At 53.1% G+C, this 27,454-nt stretch overlaps 2 protein-coding genes and 1 long non-coding RNA gene across 54 annotated transcripts in view; all 3 read left to right on the plus strand.

Annotated features, from left to right (window-relative positions):
• DLGAP4 (DLG associated protein 4) overlaps positions 1–6,525 on the plus strand; it is a 259,162-nt gene extending 252,637 nt beyond the window's left edge. For 39 of the 51 annotated variants that reach the window (XM_077948350.1, XM_077948351.1, XM_077948343.1 and 36 more), the window contains 3 exons: positions 2,635–2,726; positions 3,775–3,930; positions 4,735–6,525. In XM_077948350.1, coding sequence (XP_077804476.1) covers positions 2,635–2,726; positions 3,775–3,930; positions 4,735–4,953 — 467 coding nt within the window. In that variant the 3' untranslated portion in view covers positions 4,954–6,525. 51 annotated transcript variants of the gene reach the window in all.
• Positions 6,526–7,204: 679 nt separating this feature from the next.
• On the plus strand, positions 7,205–12,768 carry LOC144332154 (uncharacterized). The gene is made up of 2 exons (XR_013399928.1): positions 7,205–8,558; positions 12,661–12,768. It is a non-coding gene; the product is annotated as an uncharacterized LOC144332154 (long non-coding RNA).
• A 5,546-nt stretch (positions 12,769–18,314) lies between these two features.
• On the plus strand, positions 18,315–26,295 carry MYL9 (myosin light chain 9). Of its 2 annotated transcripts, XM_015149055.3 has the most exons (4): positions 18,315–18,357; positions 21,607–21,816; positions 24,506–24,667; positions 25,555–26,295. In XM_015149055.3, exons 2-4 carry the CDS (start codon positions 21,633–21,635, stop codon positions 25,725–25,727), a joined length of 519 nt encoding a protein of 172 aa, XP_015004541.1. In that variant the 5' UTR covers positions 18,315–18,357; positions 21,607–21,632; the 3' UTR covers positions 25,728–26,295. The 2 variants fall into 2 exon arrangements, with proteins under 2 accessions (XP_015004541.1, XP_077807906.1); XM_077951780.1 differs by lacking the exon at positions 24,506–24,667.
• Positions 26,296–27,454: the final 1,159 nt, after the last annotated feature.

Here is a 27,454-nt window from a genome sequence, read left to right on the forward strand (position 1 = left end):
TTTATTCCCCCCAGCTTAACTATTCGTTTAAAATAAATGTTTTGTTCTGTTCATGGGGCAGCTGAAGCACTTTGTACCTGGAGCCTTTCAGCCCTCCTCTCCCTGTAGGGCTCTGCTACTCAGGACAAGTCCTCAGCAGGGTTGAACCTCTGTGCGACCTCCAGTGTGGCCTTGTTTCTATGATGGCCTGATTTTCCTCCTGCTCTAGTTCCAGAGCCCCTGTTTTATCTCCTTCCATTGTCTTACTATCTCTGCTTTGACTTATTTTACATATTCATGGATAAATGTTACAATTTTCATCTATTCCCTGGCAACAATTTCTGGTAAGTATTCATGTGCCATTTGCTGTTCCTGTAATATCTTTAACTCCTGTGTCAGTTCCCTTTTAATTAGTAATTTCTTAATGAGGCGAATTCTTCCTTGATGAGCTCTTGTAAGTAGATCATTGTGAGATCGGGGCCAGGACTGTGTCCCAGGCCAGCAGGAATCATATGTGGGAATAGGGTGGGAATGGGTGCCTGGGAGAGTTCTATCAGGCTTTTCTTCTCCACAGGCAACTACAGGGCTGCTCACAATGCAGGGCCTCCCCAACCCTGTCATTCTCCTTGCTGCCGGCTAGGTTCAGGAAAGCTCTTGCTGCAGTCCACACTCTTTTTTGTTTTTGAGACAGGGTCTTGCTCTGTCATCCAGGCTGGAGGAATGCAGTGGTACCATCATAGCTCACTGCAGCCTTGAAACCCTGGGTTCAAGCAATCATAGAGACAGGGTTTCACTTTGTTGCCCAGGCTGTCTTGAACTCCTGGGCTCAAGTGATCCTCCTGCCTCAAGACTCCTAAAGTACTGGAATTATAGGTGTGAGCCACCATGCCCAAGCCTCCTTTTTAAATTTCAAATAAAATTGGGTGTGCTACTTTTTGTTTGATTTTTGAAATGGAGTCTTACTCTGCCACCCAAGCTGGAGTGTAGTGGGCGTAATCTTGGCTTACTGCAACCTCCGCCTCCCAGGTTCCGATTCTCCTGTCTCAGCCTCCTGAATAGCTGGAATTACAGGCATGGGCCACCACGCCTGAATAATTTTTGTATTTTTAGTAGAGACAGGGTTTTACCATGTTGGCCAGGCTGGTCTCGAACCCCTGATCTTGTGATCCACCCACCTCGGCCTCCCCCTTCTTGTTTGTTTGCTTTTCAGTGATTTCTAAGGGGGTTGGGGATGGGTAGCATTGTCTTTATGCCAGCACCTTTTTTGTGTCTGGTGGGGGCAAGGTCTCACTTTGTCGCTCAGGCTGGAGTGCAATGCTGTCATCACAGCTCACTGCAGCCTCAATCTACCTGGTTCCAGTGATCCTCCCAAGTAGCTGGGGCTACAGGCACATGCTACCATGTCTGGCTAATTTTTGTATTTTCTGTAGAGATGGGCTTTTACCACGTGGCCTAGGCCTCTCAAAGTGCCCGGCTGTGCCAGTACTTTATGATTTTTTGAGGCAGGGGGCCTCACTCTGTCACCCAGGCTGGAGTACAGTGGCATGGTCCAAGCTCACCACAGCCTCTGCCTCCCAGGTGGCTGGGACCACAGATACGCCCCAGCGCGCCCAGCTAATTTTTTCTGTTTTTGTCGGGGACCTCCTGCCTCCCTAAGTACTGGGATTACAGGCATGAGCCACTATGCCTGGCTGATGCCAGCACTTTAAAACTGGAAGTCACAAGACAAGATCAACCTTGTATTCCTGGGTTAAACACTTATCAATTAGGATGTTTATTTTTTTACAGTTCTTCTGATAGATCCTATTTGTTTATACTTTAAGACTCCTACATTTATGTTAGTGAAAGTGGTCCATTCTTGGCATGTCTTATCTGCTGTCAGAGTTCCTAAAACAAGTTGCATCATTTTCCATGTTTATTTAATCTCTGGAACAGAATATATAAAAAAGGGATTTCCTGTTCCTTGAAAGTTTTTAATACCTCAGCTGTAAAACTTAGACCTAGTTCCTTTTTTAGAAGAGTTCTGCTTCAGTTTCTTAAAAATATTTGAGTCTAATCAAATTTTTTTTCTTTTTTTTTTTTTTTTAAAGACTGAGTCTCGCTCTGTCACCCAGCCTGGAGTGCAGTGGCACGATCTCGGCTCACTGTAACCTCCGCCCCCTGGGTTCAAATGATTCTCCTGCCTCAGCCTCCTGAGTAGCTGGGATTACAGGCACCTGCCATTATGCCCAGCTAATTTTTGTGTATTTGTAGAGACGGGGTTCCATCATGCTGCCCAGGCTGGTCTTTAACTCCCGACCTCAGGTGATCCGCCTCAGTCTCCCAAAGTGCTGGGATTACAAGTGTGAGCCACTGTACCCGGCCTCTATTTCTTAAGACCTTCTTATGTTTTTCTGGAAAATGTTTTACATTTATACTCAGTTTTCATATTTGTTGCCATAAAATATCCTCAGGAAATGGGATGGGGTTCACTTTATATTGTTTGTGTTTTTCTCAATGAGAATGGACTAATGTGTAGGTAAAATGAAGACCACCACCATCATGAAATAATGAGTTCTACCCTAAGGGAGTGTGCGGGGGGAGATCAAAAGCATGATGCCGTCCCCACAAATGCTGTGCTGTGCTAAATCAGTCTTCCCACCCTCTGCTTCTCAGTCTTAGGAAAAGTCCTCAGTGCGGTGGGCAGTGCCCAGCTACTGATGTCCCAGAAATTCCAGCAGTTCCGGGGCCTCTGTGAGCAAAACTTGGTGAGTGTGATTCTTCCTCCACAGCAGGGCTTCCAGCCTTTGGCTGCCCACTACACTCTGCCACCCCCACGAAGCCTCTGTGCCCTCCTCTGTAACACAAACAGTGCGGCCAGTGGCAATGTGTGTCAGTGTCTACACAAGAAAGGGGGCGAGAGCGCATGCCTGTAATCCCAGCTACTTGGGAGGCTGAGGCAGGAGAATCGCTTGAACCCGGGAGGTGGAGGTTGTGGTGAGCTGAGATCGCGCCACTGCACTCCAGCCTGGGCAATGAGCAAAAACTCCGTCTCAAAAATTATATATATATATATATATGTATGTTTTTTCTGTACCTTAGAAGACATTCAAGGTAAGAACTAAAGAAATACCACTGCTGGGATTGGTGGCTTGGCTTTCTCCCTCCCTCTTACCTGTTAGGAGGGCTGGCCCTGCTGGGGTCAAAAGCAAAGTCCTGGGCTGTTCTGCCTGTGGGAATCTGTGTGCTCCCAGCGGGACGCAGTGGATGTGTGCTCCCAGCGGGACGCAGTGGATGTGTGCTCCCAGCGGGACGCAGTGGATGTGTGCTCCCAGCGGGACGCAGTGGAGAGTGTTTGTCTCCAAGACCTGCAGAGACCTGGGGGTTGCATTGTCATGGAACAGAGTGACACGAGGGAGACAACACGGATTCCGTGATCTTCCCCACCTGGGAGTGAATGGGGCAGTCGGTGTCACTCACACCATGGCCAAAAACTTGTATTTCTTCCTTGCAAAACAACTGTCTGCTTGGCATACATTAGGGACAGGAGTGCTTTCCTCACCACAGCCCTATAGGCTGTCCCCAAGGATCTCCACCACTAAGGCTGGTGCTGACCAGAACTGGCTTAGATTCATTCATACAGATACTGACCTGGACACTAGGCCTCAAGGGCCCCCTCGGGTGCTGGTGGGGCCAGAGGAAACATGCTTCAGCAGGGCACGGGGCTGGGGAAGCAGAGACGGCGGAGACGGGGGGTCGGGGGAGCAGGACAAGCCTCTGCTGAGCCCGCCCCACTGATCCCCATCTGGCCCACAGAACCCTGATGCCAACCCACGCCCCACAGCCCAGGACCTGGCAGGGTTCTGGGACCTGCTACAGCTGTCCATCGAGGACATCAGCATGAAGTTCGATGAACTCTACCACCTCAAGGCCAACAGCTGGCAGCTGGTGGAGACCCCCGAGAAGAGGAAGGTGAGCATGGAGCAGTGCGGAGGGGAAGTCCAGGGACAAATTCCTGGTCGGCAATAACGCTGCCCACATCGGTCAGTGCTGCTTGGCTCCCTTCTCCGTGTGTCGTCTTTGAGCTGGGGGCTCACGTCCATCACTGCGTGGGGTCCATGCTTGGCACTTGTCTAGCATGCCGCTTGCTCCGTATAGTTGAGGCTGCCCCTGAAGCATGTGTCCTGCCCTGCATGTCCAGAAAAGGGGGTCCTGGGAGAGGCACGCCCACAGCCTCAATCACGTTGTAACAGAGGAGGTAGCAAAGTGGTCCCTTGTCCTGGGGCCCTGCTGCCAGGAGTCCTGGGGTCTGGAGCCAGTTCTGTGACCTCGTGGTAGCCAGCCTCTTCCCCGAGGCCTCCTTCTGCAAACCAACAGAACCAGTGACCCCTACTGAACCATGGCCCTGTCTGCTCCCCTAGAATAGCCTGTAAAATGGGACCTGAAGCCCTAAATTTAAGTCTCTGACTGTACTCGGGCTAGCTCCTGCCTGAGTCTCAAGCTCCTGGTGGTTCAACATGAGGGTGGACACGGGGATCTGCCCATCCTGCTGCTCGAGCACCTTCGGAGTCTAGGCTTGCTTTCCGTTCCTGTGCCTTGTGCTCTTCCCACTGTCATCGCTTCTCGTGGCTTCCTGATTCCAAGTGTGTGTTGCTTGTGCCCGATGCGGGGAAGCTGGGGTGGAGACTCCAGCTGCCAGCATATGGTGGGGGTAGCGCCACACAAAACGTGGCACCTTTATTTTATTTTTGTTCCCTCCTCACTGTCTCACTAAAGGAAGAGAAGAAACCACCCCCTCCGGTCCCGAAGAAGCCAGCCAAATCCAAGCCGGCAGTGAGCCGCGACAAGGCCTCAGACGCCAGCGACAAGCAGCGCCAGGAGGCCCGCAAGAGACTCCTGGCAGCGAAGCGGGCAGCTTCTGTGCGGCAGAACTCAGCCACCGAGAGCGCAGACAGCATCGAGATTTATGTCCCGGAGGCCCAGACCAGGCTCTGAGACCGTGCAGGAGGAAAGAAATGATTTTAAATCATTAAAACCACAAAAACTAAGTGCGAATGGAACAGAGTTTTCTCAACCTTTGCTATGGTTATTCTGTCTAGAGACCCTGAGCCAACTTTCAAATTGACGCATACAAGGGCTCACATTTGGCTTTTTTGGGTCCCTCCCAGCTTTAGGTTATGAAAATTTTACTCACAAAAAATCAACAAAAATCACGAAACTAGAAAACTTTTTTTTCCTCTTGCTGGCCGTGGTGGACTAGATAGATGGACGTCAGCAACTCCCGGCCCAGCCTCCAGACTGCGGTCTTTTTACTCCTTCTATCTGACGAGAACTCACACTAGCTTGTTTACAAGATGACGACAGTCCAAGGGCAGCCTTGGGCACCTGCCATGTTCCCTCTTCCTTTCCCCGGCTACCCCCCGCTCTGACCTTGGATTTTCATTCTTATGTTTTTCTCTTTTCCCTTCAGAGCTCACACAGTGGTCACCATTGTGGCAAGCGGCTTTCTGGGTCTCAGCCCTCTCTGCGGTTTGAGGGCCCAGAGGACAGAGAGATGGACACGCGTCCCCTCCCTCCCCCGCCAAGTGCTCACACACAACCTCACACGCGCGCACACACACGCAGATGGAGGCGCCTCGCTGGGAGGTGCCCCGCCAGCCCTGGGCAGTGTCAGGCAGGACTCACCACTGAGCAGATGAGGGAGGTTTTAGTCTTGGAGGGGGAAATGAGACGAAGCCACAGTTATCACACTCCAGACTCCCGCCTTTTTATTCTCTCCAGCCCCTTCTTCCTTCAGCAAAATCTAGGACTCAGAGTGGCTTCCAAGGGGCTGTCTGTCCTCAGCCGCGCCTGTGTCTGGTGCCCGAGGGGCGGGCGGCGGTGTCTGTATGTATGTGTACATATGCACATAGACCTTAGAGTGTATATTTAACGCCCATCTGCTCACCCATGCCCGCCCAGCGCCGCCGCTGGCTCTCGGGGCACCTGGCAGGAGGCGGGTGTGTGAATAGCATATATTTTTACATGTACTATATCTAGGTGTGTGTACAAGTGTGTGTAAAAATACATACCTTGTGTGTAAGCAGCCCTCTTTTATTTTTGGTCTCCACCCCCTCCCCCCTACTCCCAAGGGCCCATCTGCCCAGCCTCTGAGTTTTCTTTTTTTTTTTTTAACCCCAATTATCCTTCTCTCTCTCCAGCCCCCCAATCCCACTCCCAGGGTGTCACGAGCCCTGAGCTGCAATGGCCTGGGCCTGCAGGGCAGGGTGGGGGAGGGCAGGGGCTCAGCCCCGAAGCCAGCTCAGTACCCGAGGGGCTGCTCTACGCTGTGTATGCGCCTCTCTGGCATCCGAGACATCCTCTTGGCTGGCGCTTGCTGCAGGGGGGACTCCCCCAGGTGAACCAAGGGCCTGCTCCGGGGCCCATTTCCAGCTTGGCCGCCGTCTGTGACCTTGGGCAAGTCACTTGACCTCTGTGTGCCTCAACTTCCTCCTCTGTAAAACGGGGACAGTCCCTGCCCCTCCCTACCTCACAGGCATGTTGTGAGAATAAATGAGGTAACGTGTACCAAGGGCTTGTGGCATTATTGCAGGGGGATGAGCAGAGTGGGCCCAGGAAACTGAGCCAGACCCCCCCCAAAAGGCAAGCTCTGTGGAGACAGCCTGATGCGAGTGCCAGCCAGGATGCCAGCTGTCACATGCCAGCTCTGTGATCTGGGGCAGGAAGATGGGGCTGACAGTCCCCTCTCCCGAAAACGAGTGTGCACTTACCAGCTTCCTGTTTGAAATAAACCCTTGAAAGATAGACGCTATCACAGAAGCAAGGATAGGCTGATAAAGACCACCCTAGAGGACAGTTTATACTCCCCACAGATCCACAGTCTGCACATTCTCCAGGGCGGGGTACTCAGTATCCCCCTGCCTTGCAGCTGCTGCCATTCTGTCGGGTGCAAGCCCTGAGTGCATCTCCAGAGCACCTCTACAGGCCCAGTGCTGGGGCAGAGCTCACTCTGGTGAGGGAGACATACTGAACGTGACAGACAAGGTCAAGTCAACGACAGGTGGTGAAAAACAAGACGCAGCAGAATGAGGCTGCAGGACCCCGCAGGGCGACTGCCAAACCCAACCTGGGCAGGAGTGTTCTGGTAGAGACTGGAAGGATGAGTGGGTAGCCAGCTTTGGGGGAGGGAACGGCACGCAGTCCACACAGAAGCAGGAGGTGCCGAGCCCTGGTGGTAGGAACATGCCTTTTTTTTTTTTTTTTTTTTTTTTTGGAGACAGTCTTTGTCACCCAGGCTGGAGCACAGTGGCGCAATCTTGGTTCACTGCAACCCCCGCCTCCTGGGTTTCCAGGGTTCAAGCAATTCTGCCTCAGCCTCTTGAGTAGCTGGGATTACAGGCGCCTGCCATCATGCCTGGCTAATTTTTGTATTTTTAGTAGAGATGGGGTTTCACCCTGTTGGCCAGGCTGGTCTTGAACTCCTGACCTCAGAATCAGCCCCCATTGGCCTCCCAAAGTGCTGGGATTACAGGCGTGAGCCACCGCACCCGGCCGGAACATGCCTTTTAGGAAGTTCTCTGGCCAGGCTCTGGAGCCACAGATTCCTGGTCTCCCTTGGCCCAACCCAGCCAAGAAGCTCATGACCTCAGGCCCAGTGGATGCACAGACCCTGCCTTCCCAGCAGCTTTGTTCAGGCTGCCCGGCCCTCCCCAGAGAGGTCCCTGGGAGCCCATCCCAACTGTGGCCAGACCCCAATACACCTGTTAGTGGTGACGGAGCATCTGGTGACCACAGGTGGCTCAGATTAACTCCGGAGCTGGCACCTTCCCAGACCTACCCCTACCCTGAGACCCAGCTGGCGGTGACTTGAAGGGTAAGTGAAGAGGTTTCCGGTTGCATCAGGCATTGAAGCAGAAGTTCAGGGGTGCAGCCAGCAGCCGGCTCTCCCGGATGGGCCATGGGGACTGGGGATGGACCCTAAGCCTTTCAGAGCCTGCTTCTCCTGTGGCAGGGGAAGGGACTTGAGGGTTAGATTAGGGTCTCAGGAGGGATCCTGCACTCTCTATTAAGCACAAGATGGGGTAGGGGTGTCTGATGTATAGAATCTGGACCCCCACGCCCAGCCCTCCTGGCACAGCAGAGAAGATGCCCCCTCCATTGAATGAACAGTATAATAATGAACACATATCCGGCGGCCAGAATCACCAATTACCGATATTTCGCTCATATGGGCATTATCCCTCTTGGATACATACACATCGTTTTCCCCGCGAGCCATCTAAGAGTCAGTGGCATACACTGATATTTCACTGCAAAACACATCACGCAACTCCCAGGCACAAGGACGTTCCTGCACAACCACAACACCATCACCACCCTCAAACTTAAGAAAGGAATGTTCCAGGGAGCCCCTCCTTTACCCAGGAGAGCACTCAGTGCACATATTAATATGGCCTAAAGCATAGTCCATACGCCAGGTGCCCTCACAACCTTGTCCCTTACACCTTTTCCCTTTTATCCATCCAGGATCCCATTAAGGATCAGTCACTGCTTTCAGTTACCATGTCTGTCTGGTTTTTTTTCTTTCTTTTTTAGACAGGGTCTCACTCTGCCGCCCAGGCCGAAGTGCAGTGAGTGGTGTGATCATGGCTCACTACTGCAGCCTCAACCAACTGGGCTCAATCAATCCTCCTGCCTCAGCTTCCCAAGTAGCTGGGACCACAGGTACATGCCACCATGCCCAGCTAATTTTAAATTTTTTTGTAGAGATGGAGTCTCAGTTTGTTGCCCAGGCTGGTCTCAAACTCCTAGGCTCAAGTGATTCTCCCGCCTTGGCCTCCCAAAGTGCTGGGATCACAGGTGTGACCCAACGTGCCAGGCCACCATGTCCTTCTAGTCTTTCTAGTCTCTTTACAAATCAAAATTTCCCTACTTTGTTGGTTTTGTTTTTCGAGACGTTGATGGTGTTTTATTTTTTTTTCATGGGTTTTTTTGGTTTATTTTTTTTGTTTTGAGACCGTCTCGCTGCGACACCCAGGCTGGAGTGTAGTGGTGTGATCTTGGCTCACAGCAACCTCTACCTCCTGGGTTCAAATGATTCTCCTGCCTCTGCCTCCCAAGTAGCTGGGATTACAGGCATGAGCCACCTCGCCTGGCTAATTTTTGTATTTTTAGTAGAGACGGAGTTTCACCATATTGGCCAGGCTGGTTTCAAACTCCTGACCTCACGTGCTCCGCCCGCCTCGGCCTCCCGAAGTGCTGGGATTACAGGCATGAGCCACTGCGCTAGGCTGAAATGTTGGTGTTTTTGAAGTATCCAAGCACACTCTATAGAATGGTGCACCATCTGGGTTTATGTTTTCTCATGGCCAGATTCAGATTAAATGGTTTTCACAAAAGTATGACTTAGATGATGTCCCATGTCCTTGTACCTTGTTCCATCAGGGACGCATTTGTCACTTCAGGGAAAGGCTGACAGCAACTTCCCAGAGATGCTGGGAATGAGTCCTCAGCTTGTGTTTCCAAAGCCTAGTCCTTGAGGAAACAGGCAACCAGGACAGGGACAGACAGGAAGCGCCCTCCTAAAGGCTGCAGGATATGACCACAGAAGTGGCGGAGGGGACAGGAGACTGTCAGCCACCTGTAGGTCCCTGAGAACCCTACACGGCCCAGGTTTCCCTTGTAGAACCCCAAGCTCCCCAGGGTTGCATGTTTCCATATTCAGCACAGAGAAGGCTCAGCTACCACCGGGAACAGCACTGGGCGCCCAGACCTTATAGACAGGACAGTAGGACAAAGCCACTGTCACCAGGAGCCTGATGGCCAAGTACCACGCGGAGCCTGCATGGGCAAATGCTGTGGAGGACAGACCCACTGAGATGAGATTTCTAGCACCAGCAGTGGAATGGGCTTTACGACAGAAATAATTCTAACAGTCTCCTGCCCATCTGAATCTGTGGCTGATCTGAAAGCTGGTGTGGTCTCTGCTGCCGCCCCTGGCCCTACCATATGGTGGCCACGGGAATTTTTCTTTTTTTTTTTTTTTTGGAGACAAAGAGTCTCGCTCTCTTGCCCGGGCTGGAGTGCAGTGGCGTGATCTTGGCCCACTGCAAGCTCCGCCTCCCGGGTTCACGCCATTCTCCTGCCTCAGCCTCCCGAGTAGCTGGGACTACAGGCGCCTGCCACCAAGCCCGGCTAATTTCCTTTTTTTTTTTTTTTTGTATTTTTAGTAGAGACGGTGTTTCATCATGTTAGCCAGGATGGTCTCGATCTCCTGACCTCGTGATCTGCCCACCTCAGCCTCCCCAAGTGCTGGGATTACAGGTGTGAGCCACCGCACCCAGCCAAGAGGAATTTTCAAAATGCTGACTGGCTGCATCACCCTCTGCTTAAAACCCCTAAACCCAGGCAGAGGTTGCAGTGAGCTGAGATCCCACCACTGCATTCCAGTCTGGGCAACAGAGTGAAACTAGGTCTCCAAAGAAAAGAACCATTTGGCAACCATCATATTGTAATAATGGAATAATCCATGGATGTTAAAAGTACTGGTGGCTGGGTGCGGTGGCTCACGCTTGTAATCCCAGCACTTTGAGAGGCCAAGGTAGGTGGATCACCTGAGGTCAGGAGTTCAAGACCAGCCTGGCCAACATGGTGAAACCCATCTCTACTAAAAGTACAAAAATTAGCTGGGAGTGGTGGAACGCACCTGTAATCCCAGCTACATGGGAGGCTGAGGGAGAAGGGTTGCACTGGGATCGCCAATGAACTGTACTCCAGCTGGGCAACAAAGTGAGACTCTGTCTCAAAAAAAAAAAAGTATTGGTTGAAATTTTTATGAGGAACAGAATATTCACAGTCCCAAAGGAGCACACCACAAATTACTTATTTTCCAATGTTCATGGATTGGAAGACTTAGTATTGGTAAGATGGCAATGCTCCCCCAAATTAATCTACAGGTTTGACACAATCCTTATCAAAATCCCAGCTCCCTTTTCTGCAGAAATTGAGATGCTGACCCTAAAATTCATATGGAAATGTAAAATTTACTACAAAACTAATGTAATCAAGGCTGGGCACCGTGGCTCATGCCTATAATCCCAACACTTTTGGAGGCTGGGACAGGAGGGTCACTTGAGCCCAAGAGTTTCAGACCAGCTTAGGCAACACAGTGAGATTCCATCTGTATAAAAAATACAAAAATTAACCAGGTGTGGTGACACATGCCTGTAATTCCAGCTCCTCAGGAGGCTGAGACAGAAGGATCCCTTGAGCCCAGGAGGTTGAGACTGCAGTGAGCTGTGATCACACCACTGTAGTCCAGACTGGGTGACAGAGAAAGACCCTGTCTCAAAAAATAAATAAATAATCAAGATTATGTAGTACTGGCATAAGGGTAGACATATATATCAATGAAACAGAATTAAGAGTCTAAAATAAACCCATACATTAATGGACAACTGACTTTAGACAACAGTGCCAAGGTATTCAATGGGGAAAGAAGTATCAACAAATGGTGCTAGTGTAACTGGATATCCAAATGCAAAAAAGAGGAAGCTGGACCCTTACTTGGCAACATATACAAAATTAACTCAATGTGGGTTAAAGACCTGAAAACTCCACCCTGGCTAACACAGTGAAACCCCATCTCTACTAAAAATACAAAAAATTAGCTGGGTGTGGTGGCAGGCGCCTGTAGTCCCAGCTACTCGGGAAGCTGAGGCAGAATGACGTGAACCCGGGAGGCAGAGCTTGCAGTGAGCCGAGATCGTGCCACTGCACTCTAGCCTGGGCAACAAAGCAAGATTGCGTCTCAAAAAAAAAAAAAAAACTGAAAGCTAAAACTATCAAACTCTTAAAACAGAAGTGGGCCTGGCGCAGTGGCGCACGCCTGTAATCCCAGCACTTTGGGAGGCCAAGGTGGGCAGATCACGAGGTCAGGAGATCAAGACCATCCTGGCTAACACAGTGAAACACTGTCTCTACTAAAAATGCAAAAAATTAGCTGGCTGTGGTGGCGGGCACCTGTAGTCGCAGCTACTCGGGAGGCTGAAGCAGGAGAATAGCATGAACCTGGAAGGCGGAGCTTGCAGTGAGCCGAGATCAGGCCACTGCATTCCAGCCTGGGTGACACAGTGAAACTCCGTCTCAAAAAAAAAAAAAAAGGCCGGGCGCGGTGGCTCAAGCCTGTAATCCCAGCACTTTGGGAGGCCGAGACGGGCGGATCCCGAGGTCGGGAGATCGAGACCATCCTGGTTAACACGGTGAAACCCCGTCTCTACTAAAAAATACAAAAAACTAGCCGGGCGAGGTGGCGGGTGCCTGTAGTCCCAGCTACTCGGGAGGCTGAGGCAGGAGAATGGCGTGAACCCGGGAGGCGGAGCTTGCAGTGAGCTGAGATCCGGCCACTGCACTCCAGCCTGGGTGACAGAGCGAGACTCCGTCTCAAAAAAAAAAAAAAAAAAAAAAAAGACCTGAAAGCTAAAACTATCAAACTCTTAAAAGAAAACAGAAGTGGCCGGGCGCAGTGGCTCAAGCCTGTAATCCCAGCACTTTGGGAGGCCGAGACGGGTGGATCACGAGGTCAGGAGATCGAGACCATCCTGGCTAGCACGGTGAAACCCCGTCTCTACTAAAAAATACAAAAAACTAGCCGGGCAAGGTGGCGGGTGCCTGTAGTCCCAGCTACTCAGGAGGCTGAGGCAGGAGAATGGCGTGAACCTGGGAGGCGGAGCTTGCAGTGAGCTGAGATCCGGCCACTGCACTCCAGCCTGGGCGACAGAGCGAGAGGCTCAAAAAAAAAAAAAAAGAAAACAGAAGTGTAAACATTTATAACCTTGGATTAGGCAATGATTTCTTGGGTATGACACCAAAGCACAAACAACCAAAGAAAACACAGATAAACTAAACTTCAAGGTTAAAAACACTTGTGCTTCAGCCGGGTACAGTGGTTCACGCCTGTAATCCCAGCACTTTGGGAGGCTGAAGCCGGTGAATCACGAGGTCAGGAGTTCAAGACCAGACTGACCAAGATAGTGAAAGCCCGTCTCTACTAAAAATACAAAAATTAGCCAAGTCCCAGCTACTCAGGAGGCTGAGGCAGAAGAATCACTTGAACCTAGGGGGCAGAGGTTGCAGTGAGCCGAGATCGCACCACTGCCCTGCAGCCTGGGTGACAGAGCAAGACTCTGTCTCCAAAAAAAAAAAAAAAAAAAACTTGTGTTTCAAAGAACACTATCAAGAAAGTGAAAGGATAACCCATATAATATGAGAAAATATTTCCAACTCATGTATCTGATAAGGGTACAATAGCCGGGATATATAAAGAATTTCTATAGCTCAAAATCAAAAGACAAATTTTTAAATAGGTAAAGGATCTAAATCGACACTTTTTTTTTTTTTTTTTTTTTGAGACAGAGTCTCACTCTGTTGCCCAAGCTAGAGTGCAGTGGCAAGATCTTGGCTCACTGCAAACTCCGCCTCCCGAGTTCAAGTGATTCTTGTGCCTCAGCCTCCCGAGTAGCTGAGACTACAGGCACCCACCACCACCCCCAGCTAACTTTTGTATTTTTAGTAGAGACAGGGTTTTGCGCCATGTTTGCCAGGCTGGTCTCAAACTCCTGACCTCAGGTGATCTGCCCGCCTCAGCCTCCCAAAGTGCTGGGACTACAGGCGTGAGCCACCACGGCCAGCCTAAACAGACACTTCTCTGAAGAAGACACACAAATCTCCAATGATAAGCATGTGAAAAATGCTCAACATCTTCAGTCACTAGACAAATGCAAATCAAAACCACAATGAGATACCACTTCACACCTGATAGGATGACTAGAATTAAAAAGACAAGCAGGGCCCGGTAGCTGTAGTCCCAGCTACCTGGGAGGCCGAGGTGGAAGGATTGCCAAGCCCAGGAGTTCAAGTCCAGCCTGGGGTAACGTAGTGAGACCCTGGCTCTAATACAAAGACAGACGAGTATTAGTGAAGAAGTAGAGAAACTGGAACCATACACTGCCGGTGGAAATTCAAAATGGTACAACATTGTGCAAAATAGTTTGGAAGTTCCTTAAAAGGTTAAACATAGAGGCGTTACCATAAGACCCAGCAGTTCCACTCTTATATACCTGAGAAAGTGAAAACGTATATCCACACATAAACTTGCAGATTAATGTTCACGGCACCATATTCATAATGGGCAAAAAGTAGAAACAACCCAAATGTCTATCAACTGACAAATGCAAAAACAAAATGTAGCATATAGCCATACAATAGAATACTATTTGGCAATGAAAAAGACTGAGGTACTGGGACATTCTACAACACGGATGAACCCTGAAAACGTTATGCTAAGTAAAAGAAGCCAGACATTGTATGACTGCATTTGTTTGAGTTTCTAGAGGAAACAAGCTGGCCAGGCGCGGTGGTTCACGCCTGTAATTCCAGCACTCTGGGAGGCTGAGGCAGGCAGATCACTTGAGGTCAGGATTTCGAGACCAGCCTGGACAACATGGTGAAAACCCATCTCTACTAAAAATACAAAAATTAGCTGGGTGTGGTAGCGGGTGCCTGTAATCCCAGCTACTAGGGCGGCTGAGGCAGAAGAATCACTTGAACTCAAGAGGCGGAGGTTGCAGTGAGCCCCGTGCACTCCTATCTGGGTGACAGGGCAAGACTCCATCTCAAAACACAAAAACAGGTTTCTACAGTAAACAAGCTGATAGAGAGGGAAAGTAGATCCATAGTCTCCAGGGGCTGGGATGAGAGGAGAATGAGAAATGACTGCTAACAGGTACAGAGTTTCTTTGGGCGATTACTTACTAAAATGTTCTGGAATTACACAGTAGTGCTGATTACATAGCTTTGTAGATACACTAAATCCATTGAACTGTACATTTCATAGGTGAATTTTATGGTTTATAAAAGATAACAATTTAGGATTTTCTTTAAAATACAGAAAACCTGTAGAACAAGAAAAATATTTGCAAATCATATCAAGGGATTAATATCCAAAATTTTTTTTTTTTTTTTTTTTGAGACGGAGTCTCGCTCTGCCGCCCAGGCTGGAGTGCAGTGGCCGGATCTCAGCTCACTGCAAGCTCCACCTCCCGGGTTTACGCCATTCTCCTGCCTCAGCCTCCCGAGTAGCTGGGACTACAGGCGCCCGCCACCTCGCCCGGCTAGTTTTTTTTGTATTTTTTAGTAGAGACGGGGTTTCACCGTGTTAGCCAGGATGGTCTCGATCTCCTGACCTCGTGATCCGCCCGTCTCGGCCTCCCAAAGTGCTGGGATTACAGGCTTGAGCCACCGCGCCCGGCCCAAAATATATTTTTAAAACACCTAGAATCTTAAAAAACAAAACAAAACAAAAAAACAGCTTTTACATAGGCAAAGTTTTTTTGTTTTTGTTTTTGTTTTTTTTTGAGACCGAGTCTCACTCTGTCTACCAGGCTGGAGTGCAGCGACACGATCTCGGCTCACTGCAACCTCTCTGCCTCCTGGGTTCAAGTGAGTCTCCTGCCTGAGCCTCCCGAGTAGCTGGGATTACAGGCATGTACAACCACACCTGGCTAATTTTGGTACTTTTTATAGAGAATGGGGTTTCACCATGCTAGCCAGGCTGGTCTCAAATTCCTGGTATCAAGTGATCCGCCCACCTAGGCCTCCCAAAGTGCTGGGATTACAGGCAAGAGCAACCACACCAAGCCCCTTGCACGCTGTTGATGGGAATTGAAAATGGTACAGCCACTACAGAAAACAGTTATTGCAGTTCCTCGGGATGTTAAAAATAGAACCACCATTTGATCCAGCAATTCCATTTCTGGGCATATACCCAAAAGAATTGAAAACAGAGACTTATATGTTCACAATGTCAGGTTAAAAAAGCAACAGCAGGAACTTGAAGAGACCCACGTTCACAGAAGCATTATTCAGAATCGCCAAAAAGTGGAAGCAACCAGTGTCCATCCATGATGAATGGATAAACAAAATATGCATACAATGGAGTATTATTCAGCCTTAAAAAGGACGAGAGCCTGGGCAACATGGCAAGACCCCATTTCTACAAAAAGAATTTTTAAAAAATTAGCCAGGGCCAAGCACAGTGGCTCAGGCCTATAATCCTAGCACTTTGGGAGGTCCAGGTGGGAGGACTGCTGGAGGCTAGAGGTTTGAGACCGGGCTGGGCAACACAGGGAGACCCTGTTTCTACAAAAGTAGAAAACTTAGCTGGGTGTGCTGGCGCATGCCTGCAGCCCTAGCTACTTGAGGGGGTCGAGGCAGGGGGACTGCTTGAGCCCAGGAGGTCAAGGCTGCAGTGAGCTATAATTGTGCCACTGCATGCCACCCAGGGCAACAGAGTGAGGCCCTATCTCAACCCCCCACCCCCAAAAAGAAATTCTGATATACGCCAAACATGGATGAACCTGGAGCTTGAGAACATTATGCTGGGTGAAATAAGCCAGTGACAAAAGGTCAAATGCTATATGATTCCACTTACATGAGACTCCAATGAGTAGAGAAACTCACAGAAAACAGAGATGAGTGATGGCTGCCAGGGCCGGGAGAAGGGGGCAAGGTGGAGTTAGTGTTTAACTGGCAGGGAGTTTCGGCTGGGGAAGATGAAAGCGCTCTGGAGATGGATGGTGGTGATGGTTACACAACAAAGTGACTGCACTTAATGCCACCAAACTGTACACTTTAAAACACTGAAAACGGTAATTTTATGTTATGTATATTTTACCACAATCAAAAAATAAAATTTAAAACAGGGATACTAAAGAAACGTGATGACAAATGATCTTACTTTGGCTCTTGGACCAGAAAAAATTCCTCTAAAGGACACTATTGCGATAACCGGCGCAACCTGAATATGGACTGTGAATTAGGTCATTAAATCAATGTGAAAACTGTCCTGACTTTTATCATTGTACTAGGCTTATTTAAGAGAATCTCCTTTTTAGGAAGTACTCACTGAAACACGTAGAGATAACAGGACATATGTATGGAAGAAACTCTCAAATGGTTGGGGGTGGGAATAAATAAATATAAATGTATGTATATGTATTATGTATATGTATATGTATATGGAAAGCAAGAAGAAAATATGATAAAACCCAATGGTAACAAATGGAGAATCCAGATGAAGGTATACAGGGTTCTTTGCACAGTTCTTGTAACTTTATCCTAAGTCTGAAATCATTTCAAAATAAAGTTTTTTAAAATTAATTTGCCCAAAGTAGAGTTTCTTATCCCTAAACTGCTCCACACAGCAAACCCATCTTAGAAAATGGCTGCTCTATCTTTCTGGTCGCTCAGATCAAAACTCTCAGGGTCCACCCTGACCCTTCTCTTTCACACCCATTCCAATCCACCCGCAGATCCTCCCGGGTGCACCTCGGAAACAGTTTCTGCACTCGTCCCTCGGCCTCCCCGCTAGTCCGGATCACCTTGATCCTTGCTGGGTCGCTCCTCACAGGTCCCCTGCTCGGGGACTCGGCCCCCGCTGCGCTATTTTCAACACATCACCCAAAAGGATTCCGTCAAAACCCAAGCCAGGTTGTCACTCCTTGCTCAGAACCCTCCGACACCCCACGTGGCCTATGGGGAGCCACCGAGGGGTCCCTGCTCCTTCTCAGCCCCTCCGGCTCCCGCCCCCATCCTCCTGGCCTCCTGCTGCTGGCGACCCTGAGCCCGGGAGCCCTCACCCCCGCACCTCCTGTCTGCCCAATGTCACTGCCCACAGCACCCTGCAGAACAGCCCACACGCCCCCCAGGTCCCCGCTCCTTCGAGGCCCTAGGCCGCTGAGCTACTTGTTCATGGTATTTCCCTCCCCACGAAACCAGTGCTTCCCGAGTGGGTCCTTCGGTCCCGCTCTGGTGCGCGGCCGCTGATGTGGACAGAGCGAGTCATCAGGCATCGGGGTCCCTGGGGACTCCCTCACCCACCGTCTCTGCCCTCCCCCCGCCGAGAGCCGTTCCCACGGCTGCGCTCCCACGGCTCCCACGGCCCACACAAGCGGGAGGCCTCTGGGGAAGCGGCGCTGGACGTTCCGCTTGCCTCGCTGGAGGGGAAGGGGCAGCCCAGAGCGAACCCCCACTCCCCTACTCCCATTGCCTGCTCACCCCATCACCTCCCCTCCCTACAAGGCCCTCTGTGCAGCCAGGGCTGGCACAGCAAGGAAGGGGGGCTCACCCTAGAGCGCCCCCGCCTGCCAGCCCGTGGGCCGAGGCCAAATAAGGCCGGACGGCAGCGGAGGGCCCCTCCACCCCGCCCCGCGGCCCCGCCCCGTGCACATTCTTCTGCCTTGTAAGGCCCGGCCGCCACGCCCCGCCCCCGCCTAGAGTCCCAACCCGACGGCCGGCCCAGTTCCACGCACCCAGCGAGCCCGAGCGCCTTCTCCGCACCAGGTGGGAGCCGGGGCCCAGGGGTCTTGAGAATGGGCCTGATTGCCCAGGGCTGGAGATGAAAGGTGGCCCGGGCCCAACCCGCTGTCACGGGAGACAGAGGCGGGCCCCACGGACTGGGATGTGGTAGGGTCTGTTGGGCACAGATCGCGGGGTGAGCTGGGGCAGCGAGTTTGTTAGGGGCCGACAGGGACTCTGGCCAGGGGCCGGGCAGCAGGAAGACTGCTCTGGCCTCTGGGAAGCAGTGGTCCTGCAGCAAGGGAAGGCCGTCGTCCAGTCCCTGCCCCTTTGCTGAGGAGCTAGAGACGCCAAGCCCAGAGCTGCGGGGGGGCCGGGAAGCCTGGGTGCAAGGCTGCCGGGGAGGGGGGTTGCCGTCGCCAGTACCCCAGACCCAGTAAAGGCATGTGTGTCACAGATGGAGAAACAGCCCTGTGGGACTCCATGCCCCCACAGCATCCGTGTCCCCTCCCCATCTCCCATCTCCACACCCTGGGCCAGGAAAGAGGGACGGAGACCAGGGCACAGCCAGTGATGTATGCAGGGACCCAGACTTCCCCTCTCTGGGTCATCTCGCCTGTGGGTGGGGAAGGTCTGCCGAGGGCCCTCATGGACTCACCTCTAGGGGGCAGGAGGAGGACTCGGGCCTGGGAGAACCCCATACCTGCTCTTCCCAGCCCTCCAGCTGCTCTAAGGAGGAGCCTCAGATGAGGTGCACTCGAGAGGCAGGCATCTGGCCTGCCCAGCCCCAGGGGCTGGAGGTCATGGGGGCACTGCCCTGTGCTGGCTTCAGCCTGGCCTTTTCTGTTATGCTGGGAATCTGGACACCAGGATGGGGGACATGGTATATAGTCACAGCCAGGCCAAGCATCATTGCTGATCCCTGGGGTCTAGGGCCCCTGAACGGGGAAGCGGTGGCCCCAAAACTAAAGGCCCCACCCATGCCTGCCCCTCACCCCTCCACCAGTTCTAGAAGGTGCCTCTGGACACACAGAGCCCTTTCCTGCTTCGCTGCCCCAGGCCCACCTGAGGACCAGTGCTCCCTGTTTTGTTCAAGCCTCGAGGGCACCAGGAGCCAAGTTTGCTCTCCACAGACCCAAACCTAGCCCAGGAATCCTGGCTTCCAGGTGGCCCCTCCCCCTCTCATGGGCACTCCATTCCCCTTCTGGGGCCTGTTTTTCTAGCTGCACCATGGGGGGCACCCCTGCCTCTGCCCACCACTTCCCACGATTGCTGGGGTGGACATGGTGGCCTTGTGCAAGCCCGTAAGCACAGTGCCCCCAGTCACACCATGGCAGAGAGTGCAGACCGGGTGGCCATGAAGGCAGACGGGCCCAGCTGGGCTCAGACCCAGCTGTGGATGGCCTGGCCATGCCTGCCCTGGAGCTTCATGGAGTGTGGTACGGACAGTGATGGCCATCACAGCCTCTGTTGGGCACAGTGCACTGCCCCTCTGCATGCAGCCTTCTGTGGGCACCAGGAGTCAAAGTTCCCGAGAACACTAGACTCAGGCAAGGAATAGGCCCCTCCAAACCATGGGAGAGGAGGGGGCCGGCATCTGGGTACAATGGCACTCCCATCCAGGTCATGGGCGAGAAGGACTTCTGTCTACCTTCCTGAACCATGCAAGAAACACTGAGGGTTGGGTGTGTTGGTCCCTGGGACACAGGCAGCTACTGTCTCATGACTACAGGCAGTGATGGCCCTGGGGACCAGCTGGGGCTGGCCAGGATCCCGGTCCAGGGTTGATGATCTCAAAGGCCAAGGACCGAGAATGACTGGAACAGAGTCATGGGAGGAAGGCCTGGAAACAGCTCAAGTTGCAACCACACAGCCTAGGGTGAACAATAGGCAGAGCAGGGTTCCTGGAGGCCCTGGGCCCGGGGGTTCGGGCAGAGGAAAGAGGGGCCACAGTCCTGGAACCTTAGCCAGGCCCACTGCCCCAGCCGAGGGAAAGAGGCACTGGCTCTTCAGGCGCATATCCCCACAAGCTGTGACAAGCATTCAGGGAAAGAGTCCCAGGCCTGGCCTCAGTTTTCCCATCTGTACAGTGGAAGCAGCAGACTGGCCGTAGTTGCCTTCATATAGTCATTCGTCAAACAAGCATCTGTTAGCCCCACTATGGCCTGGGATTGGCGTAAACTGGGGGATCTATGCTGGCCCACAAGGGAGGGAGATCTTTAACTGTTTACTGTGGAAGCAAGCGTGCAGGGAACAGCTCCCCAGGAGGTGGGGGTCTCAAGAACTGGGCTGGAGAAGAGCGAGCACAGGGGAGGAGGGACCACAGAGGAAAGCCTGGAGTGTCCAGTGAACCACAGAGGTCCGGAGGGCAGGATTGTGGGTCACAAGCGGGACTCACACAGGGCCTTGAATGCCAGGATGAGGGACCCAGACTTGCTCTGAGGGACGGCAGGAACCTTCGAGGGCTTCAGAGTGACAGGTGTAGGTCGGCGTCTGTACGGGACAGAAGAGGCCGGCTGGAGGCTTAGAAGCCAGGTCTAAGCAAGAGTGAAGAAGCTGGGGTTCTCAGCCCAAGCAAGCCTCACTCCCTGATAAGCACTGGGGAGTGAGAACAAGCAGTGGGACCCAGGATCAGGCTATGACCACTCCTCACTGGGGGGCTGGTCGAGCTCCCTGAGGTGGGCAGGCAGGGGTTTGACTGCCCAGAGCCTCCTAGAACGTCAGGCGGGCAGTGGAGGGATGGAGTGGGAGGGTAAGGAACGGCAGGAATGCAGGACTGCTGATCCAGCTCCTTCCTGCTGGCCTAGGGAGCCTGGATGGCAGCCCAGGAGAGCCCTCACTGACTCCCACGAGTGGACCCACCTTGTCACATAGAAAGAGAGACGGACAGTGTAAATGCTATTAAGGATTAAAGGAGATAAAAAGCATGGTAACGGTTGGCACCAAGCCCAATCCTAAGTGTTTTACCCAAACAGTCACAGCCAAAATAGCTGACTCCATGCCCGGCACTGTTCCAGAAACTCTCCGGCACTGGGTCAGTTAATCCCTACTGCTGGGCACTCCTCATGTCCCAAGTCCCAGATGAAGACTCTCAGGCTCAGAGAAGCAGAGGAAGTTGTTCAGAATCGCACAGCCCACACTTGTCTGCTTTTGTGAAGAACTGGCTGGTGGGAGCCCCAAATCCGTGGGTAGCCTTGAATGCCAGGCCCAAGTGCTAAAAGCCGGTCTGGAGGAGGCAGGAAGTTTCCCTGGCCCAGAGTCACAGGGCCACCCGACCCCCACCCCTTCCTGCAGGGAAGCCCCACCCACCAGAAGCCAAGATGTCCAGCAAGCGGGCCAAAGCCAAGACCACCAAGAAGCGGCCACAGCGGGCCACATCCAATGTCTTCGCAATGTTTGACCAGTCCCAGATCCAGGAGTTTAAGGAGGCTTTCAACATGATTGACCAGAACCGTGATGGCTTCATTGACAAGGAGGACCTGCACGACATGCTGGCCTCGCTGGGTGAGCTGGGACAGGGACGGGGTGAGATGGATGGGGCCAGGCAGGCTCTGCCAGTCATTTACAGGGCCCCTCCTGTGTAGTGAGACGCGTGGTGTCCACCTTAGAGAATAGTTGCCATTACTTAGTCCGTTCAACAGGGAAACTGAAGCACAAAGCAGGTCCACCACTGTGTCTGAACGTAGAGAGGCTGACCCCACAGTGGGCCTGTCTTAGGCAGATTTGTGCACTGGGCTGCCAGGTATCATTTCATTTAAAGAAAGGGGTCAGCTGGCCGGGCGCGGTGGCTCACACCTGTAATGCCAGCACTTTGGGAGGCCGAGGCAGGCAGATCACGAGGTCAGAAGATCGAGATCATCCTGGCTAACATGGTGAAACCCCGTCTCTACTGAAAATACAAAAATTAGCCAGGCGTGGTGATGGGTGCCAGCTACTCAGGAGGCTGAGGCAGGAGAATGGCGTGAACCCGGGAGGCGGAGCTTGCAGTGAGCCGAGATCGCGCCACTGCACTCCAGCCTGGGCGACAGAGCAAGACTCCGTCTCAAAAAAAAAAAAAAAAGAAAGAAAGGGGTCAGCATCTAGATGAAAGAGCGAACGGCAGGCTGTCCACTGCACAGATGGGGAAACTGAGGCCTAGAGGGGAGGCCAGATCAGCTCCCCTCCTTCAGAGGTCACCCATTCCAGGCTCTCATAGCCTCGCTGGTCCCAGTGACTTCCTCAAGATCAGGACCTTAGAACTAAGGGTACAAAAATCAAGTTCAATTCTCTACTGCAGATGGGGAAATACAGGCCCAGAGGCAAGGCCTCCAGAGACCATGCCCCAACCCACAGGCCTGCCCCAACATCCCTCCCAAAGTGCTGGCCACAGCCAGCCACTCTCAGCCCAGTTCTCGCGCACCCCTCATGCTGGGTGACAGCATCCTGACCAGACACTGCCTGGGGGAGGGAGAGTCCAGGACCAGAGGACACAGCCCCGTGACAGTCAAGCCTCGAGCTTTGGGGCCAGAGAGTCAGTCCCTGGTACAGCCCTGTGCACATTCCTCTTCCTGTGAAATAAGGCCATGGCCCTGATGTTTACCCACGAGGCATTGAGCAGGAGAACCAGGCAACCCTGAGTGGGAGAACTGACAGCACACTGCCCCTCGCCCTGAGGACCAAACCTCTCCCAGCTTCAGGCCAGGCTCGCTTGAAGACTCCCTCTCCCAGGAGGTCACCTGGCAGGAAGTAAACCCCAGGGTTCTTTTTTTTTTTTTTTTTTCCTGAGACGAAGTCTCACTCTGTTGTCCAGGCTGGAGTGCAATGGCACCATCTCGGCTCACTGCAACCTCCGCCTCACGGGTTCAAGAGATTCTCCTGCCTCAGCCTTCCCAGTAGCTGGGTTTTACAGGTGCCTGCCACCACGCCCAGCTAATTTTTGTATTTTTAGTAGAGACAGGGTTTCGCCATGTTGGCCAGGCTGGTCTCAAACTCCTGGGCTCACCCGTCTCAGCCTCCCTAACTACTGAGATTACAGGCGTGAGCCACCATGCCTCGCCAACTCCAGGGTTCTTATCTGGGGCCTTCCCAGCTTCATGGAAGGACTAAAGCCTGGTGAGAGAAGGGGCTGGGCTTAAGTACCCCACAGGAGTCCTGGTGTCACAGCTCCTCTTGGGCCTCAGCTGCCCTGGCCATCCCAGGGGGACACAGCGGGGTGTGTGAGACTCAGGGACATGAAAACTTCCTATTTCCAAGGCCACACCCTGCATCCAGGCCCCTGAACTCCTGAGACTTCATGACAGCCCTGGGTGTCTACCCAAAAAAACATGCATTGTGTCTGTAGCTTGTATCAGTGGGTCTGCAGATGAGCCACACCCTCATCTTCAAGTTAAAAACAAGAGCAGCAAATATAATCATCATCATCATAATAAGCCCTGCAGGTATTATCTTAAATCTCAAAGCAATCCTGTTGAACAGATGCAATTATCATTCCTTCTTTACAAACAAGGAAACTGAGGCTCAGAGAGGTTAAGTAATTTACCCAAGGTCACACAGCTACCAAGTAGTGGGGCTGCAATAGAAACCCAGCAGTTGATTCCAGAGTCCATAGGCCTGTGCCAGTCATTGTTATGAGCCTTTTGCAACTACTGTCTTATTGTCTTCACAATTCCCCTAAGAGATGGGGGAAACCAAGGTGCACAGCTGGGATCCAAACCCAGGCCTGTCTGACAGCAAAGCACTATGTCTGGACTTAGGAGTTAGGCTGCCTGGGTTCAAATGCCAGGTCTACTCAAGTCTCCTCCTTACTTGCTGTCTGACCCTGGACAAGTTGCCTGGTCTCTCTGTGCCTCAGCTTCCATACCTGTGAAGTGGGTAAGAATGCTGATTTCACAGGGTGGTGAAAGTTAAATGCAATAAGGCACGTGGGCCACCAACCACAGTAAGCAGTCTGCAGAGGGTTGTTTTTATTATACTTTAGTGAGCACTGCCGACTGCTGACATCCAGGCCACAGGAGGAAACTGGTGGAAGCAGCCAGGGACTCCAGGCGCCCACTGCTGTGGCTGCCCTAACGCCATGCTTTCCAGTTCACAAAACCCACTACCTCCCGTCTCACACAGAACCGTGAAGGGCAGGGGTGGGAGACGGGGGTGGAAGTTGCCCCAGCTGGGGACAGAGGGCCCAGGACCACAGGCTGGAACACCCCACCTACCACAGGGAAGAACCCCACAGACGAATACCTGGAGGGCATGATGAGCGAGGCCCCGGGGCCCATCAACTTCACCATGTTCCTCACCATGTTTGGGGAGAAGCTGAACGGCACGGACCCCGAGGATGTGATTCGCAACGCTTTTGCCTGCTTCGACGAGGAAGCCTCAGGTCTGTGGCGCCCCTACCACCACCCTGCATGCAAGTGGGGCCAGGGCCGCCCCAGGCATTCAGTGCCTCTGCCCCTAAGGGCCAGAACAGACATCACCCATCTCCCAGGTTCTGTTACCACAACTATAAAAGCCAGGCCACCTCCTTATTGTACCCGCAAAGGCTAGGCCAGAACAACCCATGCCCCAAGGCTCCTGCCTTCTTGATCTCCCCCGCTGGCCCAATGCACATTCTCCATCTGCTTTAGACCTTTCCGGAAATCAAACCATTTCATGCCTTTCTTGCCAAGAAGGTATAGAAACTGGCTCCCATCCTCAGATCTCCTAACGGACGTTTTGTCCCTCAGCTCATTTTTCCCAGGGACATGTCAGGATAATGATGGCCATAGTAACATTGCTTGGGCCCGCACGGGCCTGACTCCCTTCACAGTCCCTCACCAGAATGGCAACATGTTCATCCCAGTTTTCTAGATTCAACAGGCACACGGAAGCTAAGGGCCTTGACTAAAGGCACACAGCTAGGGAGAATGCGAATCAGCATTTCAACTCAGGCAGCGGAACTCCAGAGTTCATGCTTAAAACAGGGCATACCCAGGGCCCCCTGTGTTCACAGCCTCAAGTTCCCCAAGTGACACCTTGGAGGCAGTCCCACTGCACAACTCCTCCCCACAGGACCCGGGCACCCCTTCACGTGGGATCCGACACCCCTTCACGTGCATCCCCACACCCCTCCTGCCTCGTCCTCATTCCTCAGACTGACCAGAGACTAAGATGGTATCTTCCCAGCCCCTCTAGGTCTGCAAGAGCTGCCGGGGGGCTGAGGGATGGGGCTGCTGTGTGTGTCTCAGCCCGAGTTCCTGCTCTCACCCACCCTGCCCCTGCCCCCAGGTTTCATCCATGAGGACCACCTCCGGGAGCTGCTCACCACCATGGGTGACCGCTTCACGGACGAGGAAGTGGATGAGATGTACCGGGAGGCGCCCATTGATAAGAAAGGAAACTTCAACTACGTGGAGTTCACCCGCATCCTCAAACATGGCGCCAAGGATAAAGACGACTAGGCCACCCCAGCCCCCCGACACTCCAGCCCCCGCCAGTCACCCCTCCCCGCACACACTCGTCCATACCAGCTCCCTGCCCATGACCTTCGCTCAGGGATCCCCCCTTTGAGGGATTAGGGTCCCAGCTCCCAGTGGAAGAAACAGGCCAGGAAAACGGTATGCCGAGCTGAGGCAGGTATTCCCATGGTGACCCCAGAGCCCTGGGCTGGAGTCTCTGACACCTCCAAGGAAAGACCACCTTCTGGGGACATGGGCTGGAGGGCAAGACCTAGAGGCACCGAGGGAAGACCCCATTCCCGGCCTGCTCCCCGAGGAGGAAAGGGCTCTGTGTGCCCCCAAGGAGAAAGAGGCCCTGGGTCCTGGGATCCTACACCCCTTCACGTGCATCCCCACACAAATGCAAGCTCACCAAGGTCTCCTCTCAGTCCCCTCCTCTACACCCTGACCAGCCACTGCCGCACACCCACCCAGAGCGCGCCACCTGCCACGAGAGTGTGCTCAGGAGTTGCGGGCAGCATGGACATCTGTCCCAGAGGAGGCAGAATCTCCAATAGAGGGCTGAGCACTGCTTCTGGTCTGTGTGTCTGTGGTTGGGGTGAAATAAGGGGACCCCGGACCTGAAATCCTCTCCCACCTTCTCCTGCCATCCCCAGTTACTGCCCTGCTCCTCCCACCCTGGCCCAGGGAAGGACTGGGTGTCCTCCAGCCATATGGGCCCTGAAGCCCCTAGGGACCAGAGTCCCTAGTAAGTGGGCTCTATGTTCAGCTGAGACCAGCAGGGGCAGGGGATGGAGGGAATGGGCCTGTTGGCCTTCTCGGGGCTTGTGGGAAAGGGAGGACCACGGGAATCACCACAGCTAATCCTGTTGAGGGTTCCAGGCCTCTTGCGGGGCAGAGGTCAGGCCACACAGCCCTCAGGACTAGAGCTCCGGTTCCAGAAGAACATGGAGCCTCCAGGAACAGCAATGAGGCAGGCATCCCAGCAGCTCAAGGTTGGAGGTGGGAACGAGGGGTTTCCCAGCCCCAGGGAGCCGGAGGGCGAGTTCAGCCCCAGGACCAGCAGCGCGGCGGCCACAGCTTTCCATGCCCCTGTGTACGTAGGGTGGGCACGGCCGGGACCCCTGCTACTAGTGGATGATGGGGACACTGATGGCAGTGCCTGGGGCCTAAGAGGGGCAGAAAGAGCACTGAATGACTGAGCAGAGAATCCAGAGGGGCAGGGACTGCCTGGGTCACCCAACGGGCCTGGGGCAGAGTGAAGGCCGGACCCACCCCACCTGACCCGGGTGAGTGGACCCAGCTTGGTCCTGAGGCCTTCTCCAGAAGTCACCCAGCGCAGGCAGCTGAAGCACTCAGCAAAGGGCGACCTGAGCACCAGGGGACCCTGTGCCTGAGCAGGAGGCCCTAACCTCCTGCAGGCCTCAACGCCAGGCCCTCCTCAGAGCCCAGCTAAAACTCCTTATCCTGGCTCCAAACGGAGCCCCAAAAGCCCCCAGTATCAACTCTAGAAGGGGCGAGACCCGAACAAGCTCCAAACCAGGCCCAAATAGTATCCCAAACTCGGTCCCAACCACGTTCTCACCCCTGGCCACAGGCTGCAGTCCTCCAGCTACACACACGGCCCTGGGCGACCCTCAGCCTAGCCACCTATTCGATGCTGCCAGACCCAAGGGTGTGGGAGGGGGGTCTCAGGGTGTCCCAGGGTACAGACCACACATGCCCGACAC

Source organism: Macaca mulatta, chromosome 10 (genome assembly GCF_049350105.2).
Source record: "Macaca mulatta isolate MMU2019108-1 chromosome 10, T2T-MMU8v2.0, whole genome shotgun sequence".
NCBI lineage: Eukaryota > Metazoa > Chordata > Mammalia > Primates > Cercopithecidae > Macaca > Macaca mulatta.